This window comes from Anguilla anguilla, chromosome 3 (genome assembly GCF_013347855.1).
Source record: "Anguilla anguilla isolate fAngAng1 chromosome 3, fAngAng1.pri, whole genome shotgun sequence".
Taxonomy (NCBI): Eukaryota; Metazoa; Chordata; class Actinopteri; order Anguilliformes; family Anguillidae; genus Anguilla; species Anguilla anguilla.
This window is the reverse complement of record NC_049203.1, coordinates 62683-69392: the sequence shown is the minus strand read 5'-3', so window position 1 is coordinate 69392 and position 6710 is coordinate 62683. Positions and strand designations below refer to the sequence as shown.

The following is a 6710-nucleotide window of genomic DNA, read 5'->3' as shown; positions in this document are numbered from 1 at the left end:
TAATTACCTTTATAGCAAAATAGACTATTTGGTGAAACTAGTAATAGGCCCACAGAAAATTTTTACTCTTACAAGTTTCTTTATATTTACATATTAGGGGCTTCATAAGGCTTTAATAATTTTGAATATAAAATGGTCTTGAGTCAAAGAGATCCATACATGATTTGCATTAAGCAGTACATTATATAATAATAATAATCATAATAATAATAAATTCAACACTTTATTGTAGCCGACCCCACCACTCCGTCGTTCAAGAACAGACTTGAATTTTTAATTGGAGGCGGCTAATGTGACTGCAAATGGTTTGTCCAGCTACACTATAACTAGCAGGACCGGCCTAAAATGTAAGCATATTGACAGGACATTTGAAATTGTGTTTATGCCTCACGTGTATCTGACAATCCTTCACCATGATCCCTTCACGTCACAAGGCAACAGATCCGTTAATACATTTTGAAAAGGCAACCAGACCAACTGTTCAGAAAAAGCGGTTAACAGGGATTTCCTCCTCACGTAATTAGGAGTAATTTATCTAAATGGGCCTTGTGTTTACACGAGATCGCAGCCCTGTAGGAATCACTAATCCGTCATACTCAGGACTTCGATGTGATGTCTTTTTTACATTTATTTTGCAAACCTTCTGAGCCACGAAACTAAAAGCCAATCAAACCCGTCAGTGTGTGGACACAAGTTTTGGCATTGCTGTGATTGGTTGAAAGTTCTACTACCTCCTTGGAGCTCTTCCTAGTTAGTTGACAGAAAAACTGAAGTTACCCTACTCCTGGATCACAAAGAGGAAAGCGCCACTTCCTCAGGTTTGTTTTGCATGCTCTGGTTTATCTCTAAAGGACAGTGTTAGCAGAAATGGCGTCACCAGTGAGTTCCAAAGATAGTATATCTTCCGACGAGGACGTTCGGCCGCAACCAGTGGCAAAGGAGCGGAAAATTCAAGTGTCAAGTCTACCTTTCAGCGTGGAGGCTCTGATGTCAGATAGGAATACGCGCTGCGATTTTACTGGTAAAACAGAGGGAACTTTGACGGGCACGCCCCGGACGCACGCTGGTTTATCAATCTCCAGAGATTCCTACAGTCCCGAGGGATTCCCCATGTCGCCCGTCAAATCAGAGGCATCGGAGCAGGATGAGTCCGTACCTTGGGTAACGAGCCAGAGCTTCTCTCCACCACCACGTAAGTGCACATGCCGTAGACTACCAGAGTATTCACTAATCTTGCAAATCTTTATTTATCCCGTTTTCTTCTAAAGTTAAATGAGTTTAAAGTGCAATTTATATTGATTCTAATGCGCCGTCAGCAGTAATCGTTTCAGTTCAGTCATTTCAAACAACAAACAATCTGCTTGAGAAGACGCTTTGAAACTGGAATATAAACGGACTGCAGGGCATTACCAGTGGTTTCTGATTGAGCTCCTTTAAAAAGTTAAAGAAAATAAAAAAAAACGCATTCAGTCCAAACACTTGAAAAGTTTTGAAAATCATCTCAATGGCGAGTCGACAAGGGTTTTTTTTTCCCACTTGTTGACACTTACCCATTGATGGGTATTGATGGAAACCAGTAAGGTACTGACTGATGGGGACCTTTTCGCTAGTTTTTTTTTTTTTTTTCATAGAAATTCATTTTATTTTATTTTATTTTTTTACCATTTTAGATACACTTTTCCCTCATTTTGAATAGTTTTCCAGACTCTTTATTTTACGTCCTGAAAGAACTAATTGATAACTTGTAGCATCTTCCATTGACTAGGCTGTTGCTACACAGTCCATATGTTCAGTGTTAAGTCAGCTGTGATGGATTATATTTTACACAGTATATTTGACCTTTTTTTGGTCTCATAAACTGTTGGAGTTGATAACACCTTTACTGTGTCGGCCTACTAAGAGTGATGAAAGTATGTGATTATAAAAGGTTTTCCATGCAGCAGACTTTATGACCCCATATTACAGCAAGATGGATCAACAAATCTCTTACACGATGGGATATTTTTAAAACTTTAAGAACTACAATATAGAACAATAGATCAATTTATTACTGTCATGTCAACATAACAGCCAATCTTAATCAGGTTATGTAATGTTTCATGAATGTCAAGTCAAAAACAAGTAAAGGCTTAAGTGTACTTTTTATATGCACAATATGTCTGCTTGAATATAATTGAGTTCTTGAATAGGTTACAGTCCTGGGCTTTATGCTCAAAAGAGGCCTGTCTTCACGTTATCAGAGACATTAGACATGATCATTATCAGGTTGATGGAGCTTTTTCATGGGCTTGTTTATACTCTGTCCATCGAGGGTTTGAATATTTATCAGCTGTGGTTTAATAACACTGTTCAATTAGCTGCTTGACATCATTTACATTTCAGTATTCTATGGGGGAAAATGTCCTGGAACTCACCTCCATGAACACCTCCTTTCCTAAAAATACTCTAGCTACATGTTTCAATATTTCCAATAAACAACATTAAAACATCACTGAACAGGAGTTTAAATTAGAGGTCAAATTGATACAAAAATGTATATGCACTGATAACAGTATTCACCCAGCCCAAGTAAAAAGGAAAATATTAGGGAATTCCTTACCTCTTGGGTTTTGGAGTGTTGTGATGTGACAGTTCTGGACCTACGTTAGTGTGGACCTGCACGAGTGTGAACATGCATGCCAATACAGGGCTCTTATAATAAAGGTCCCATAATATTTAAGATCCAATTAGCATAGCATTAAAGGGCTCTTATAATAAAGATCCCATAATATTTAAGATCCAGTTAGCATAGCATTAAAGGGCTCTTATAATAAAGATCCCATAATATTTAAGATCCTAGTAGCATGGCACAGGGCTGTTATATTAAAGATACTGATAGCCATGCTAATGCCTGTGTGTCTGCAGGGCAGCTCAATCCAAGCTCCTGTGCCCTGAGGAAGCACAAGACCAACAGGAAGCCACGCACCCCCTTCACCACGTCCCAGCTGCTCGCTCTGGAGCGCAAGTTCCGTCAGAAACAGTACCTGTCCATCGCCGAGCGGGCCGAGTTCTCCGGCTCGCTCTGCCTGACTGAGACACAGGTGAAGATCTGGTTCCAGAACCGGCGCGCCAAGGCCAAAAGACTGCAGGAGGCCGAGCTGGAGAAGCTCAAGATGGTCGCCAAACCGCTGCTCCACCCCGGGTTCACGCTCCCGTTCCCCCTCAGCGCTCCGGTCCAGTCCGCCACCACGCTCTACGGACAGTCCTACTTCCAGCGACCCGTGCTGCCCGTTTCGCCCGCGGCATTCTATGCCACGCCCATTGGGTACAGCATGTACCACCTGTCCTGAGTCCAGCAGAGACCACCTGTGTGATATGAATAATGGGCGACAGAGACAGGTGAAGCACACCTGGCTCCCATCGTGTCCTGAGCTTCAGTCATATTATGCAGGCCTGAGTAACACTCTGGGGTGCAGACTTGCAGTCTCTCAGGAGGCCTATAAACATCCTGAACAGGTTACTGTAACCTGGCCCCACACACTGAACAGGGTTTACTGTAACCTAGCGACACACTCTGAACGGGGTTTACTGTAATCTGGCTCCACACGCTGAACAGGGTTTACTGTAACCTGGCCCCACACACTGAACGGGGTTTACTGTAACCTGGCCCCACACACTGAACGGGGTTTACTGTAACCTGGCCCCACAAGCTGAACAGGGTTTACTGTAACCTAGCGACACACACTGAACAGTTTACTGTAACCTGGCCCCACAGGCTGAACAGGGTTTACTGTAACCTAGCGACACACTCTGAACAGGGTTTACTGTAACCTGGCTCCACACGTTGAACAGGGTTTACTGTAACCTGGCCCCACACACTGAATGGGGTTTACTGTAACCTGGCTCCACATGCTGAATAGGGTTTACTGTAACCTGGCCCCACACACTGAACAGGGTTTACTGTAACCTGGCCCCACAGGCTGAACAGGGTTTACTGTAACCTGGCCCCACAGGCTGAACAGGGTTTACTGTAACCTGGCCCCACAGGCTGAACAGGGTTTATTGTAACCTGGCCCCACACACTGAACGGGGTTTACTGTAACCTGGCTCCACAAGCTGAACAGGGTTTACTGTAACCTAGCGACACACACTGAACAGTTTACAGTAACCTAGCCCCACAGGCTGAACAGGGTTTACTGTAACCTGGCCCCACAGGCTGAACAGGGTTTACTGTAACCTGGCTCCACAGGCTGAACAGGGTTTACTGTAACCTGGCCCCACACGCTGAACAGGGTTTACTGTAACCTGGCTCCACAGGCTGAACAGGGTTTACTGTAACCTGGCCCCACACAGTGAACAGGGTTTACTGTAATCTGGCTCCACAGGCTGAACAGGGTTTACTGTAACCTGGCCCCACACACTGAACAGGGTTTACTGTAACCTGGCCCCACAGGCTGAACAGGGTTTACTGTAACCTGGCCCCACACCCGCCTGGCTGCCAGGTTCAGTCTCCTAGAACGTGCTTCTGACAGATTGCCTGATCAAATATGATGACATGGAAGCCCATTAACTGATTTTCATTGTTTATGGAAGTATTTATTTCCTTCTGCATTTTCCAGAGCACTTTTATTCCTGTTAACTGCAGCACAGTTTTTCCTCAGTGCCATTTTTCTTACTTCTGTGACAGAAAGGTGTCATGGTCACATCCGTCAGCAGCGAACTTTAACATTGTATAATCAGAATGAAAAATGTCATGGCCCGCTCAGTACTGGTGTAATTATATTTATAATGGAAATGTAATAATCAGTTCAATTTTTTACTCAAAGCAAAGGGTGATCATGTGTCATGTGGTTTGATTAAGCACTTGAGTTGGTTTTTTCCATTTATTTTGGGTTAGTTTCACCATGACAGATTCAACATGGTTCACTGCATAAATATGCATCTATAATGTGAAATAAAGTTTTGTGTTTTGGTTACAGGTGGGGCTGCTGGTAAGTCTCTGTCCAGCACTTATTGCAGTTTGCAGTCTGGCAATTATAAAGCACTTCAGATAACAGCTCTGTTGGGTTTTAAAATGTCACTGAAATTTGACCCAGAATGAATGTTGGAGATTTACTGGAACAACAAAAACTGAGTGCATAGCATGCAGTGCACACATGGGAATATGCAGAAAGATATGCAACATGTATGTAACATATGTGAAACATATCAATTAGTACCTGAATGTTCCTTTGAAAGGACCAGTTCTGTACAGTTTTATAAATATTATCAAAGATAATGTTCCCATGTTTCTTTTTGATATTAAATTAAAATGTCTAGAAACAAATCATCATTCTGCTTGTTTTATGCTTTTCATGTATGAATGTGAACTTGAGCACTTTGAAGGTTGAGCTGTTCTCACAAGCAAACAGCACCTCTCCTTTAAAGCACTTTCCACAAAAACAAGGCAGGCATATGCATGTGAGAATGAACCAAAACAGCTAAAAACAGGTCATACAACAATCGTATTACTGATGAAACAGAAATAAGAAATTTTAAAATACTGTATGGATATTGAACTAGGCTTTGAGAACAGCCAAAATATCCTTCACAAAACCATCATCAATAAACATGGAGGTAAGCACCAGAATATGTGTGGACGTGGAATGACAAAGATTAGCCACACAGAGGCCAGCACATAAATGCTTTATTGCACACAGCCATGGGCTTCCTTTTCTCATAGAAGCGCTGCAGCTACACAAAGGTGTCCAGACCATGATGCTTCCCGTTTCCATGCCAACAGACCTGTCACTCAAGCCCTGATACAGATTATTAAAGCCAGCGCTGCATCTCACTGTGGTGAAGGGCATAGGCCCAGAGACATAGAGTCCTGTCCACATATAAACCCTGCACCACAACCCGTTTATAAAACTCAAAATACACAACAAAGTCGTGCAAAAGTCACAGAAAACACATCAGCATTGTCAGCAAGAACAATGAGGCATTTCTGTCCAAGCCCAAGCTTTCTGGGGCAGGTATGCTAATGAATAGCCAGCGAGCCACATCCCTGGAGCTTTTTAATATAGAGAGTTTATGGAGGAGGGGGGCATCGGTCTAGCAAGGGGGATTGTTCAGGATTTTATCGTTTTTAGCGGTCTGACTGAAGTCTAAAAGCATGAAAGCATAAACTGCCAATTAATGCAAAAATGAAAGCAAAGCTCTAACACAATTGAAGATTAAAACCTGTACATTTAATAAGTCTACTAGCTGTAGGGCTCCAGTCTAGCACATAACACACAACACAAATGTGCCGACCCTGATGACCTGACGCATTTTTAAAATTACACCCGGGGTTTCACTGCTCAACGGTACTGTAGTGCATAAGTAGCACAGTGCTATATTTACGTGCATCACAGGATGTTTAAATTCTCAATGTTCCCCTGCAATGGAGCAAGCTGTGACATTCCTGTGGTATGAATGCAATTCCATTTTGTTGTACTGACCTGACATGAAGAAGCAGGTCTCTTCGCTCATCCTATCTGGCACTCCCTCTAGTGGTAGTGAGGAGGGATGGCATCTTTATGACGCATTTGACCAGGGCGCTTCAGGTTAGCAAAACAGCCCAATCACAGCAGCTCTACTCTGCTCTCTGTGGCAGGTCACACAGCAGCTCTGACAAACATAACCACACTTACAGAGTCATACGAGCATCAAACACAGTTATACGGTCATAAAAACACAGTCAAATGGCC

General features: G+C 42.8%; 1 protein-coding gene across 1 annotated transcript; it reads left to right on the top strand.

Annotated features, from left to right (window-relative positions):
- The first annotated feature begins 664 nt into the window (after window positions 1–664).
- On the top strand, window positions 665–5296 carry LOC118222803 (homeobox protein MSX-2-like). The gene is made up of 2 exons (XM_035408661.1): window positions 665–1192; window positions 2905–5296. Exons 1-2 carry the CDS (start codon window positions 868–870, stop codon window positions 3327–3329), a joined length of 750 nt encoding a protein of 249 aa, XP_035264552.1. The 5' UTR covers window positions 665–867; the 3' UTR covers window positions 3330–5296.
- Window positions 5297–6710: the final 1414 nt, after the last annotated feature.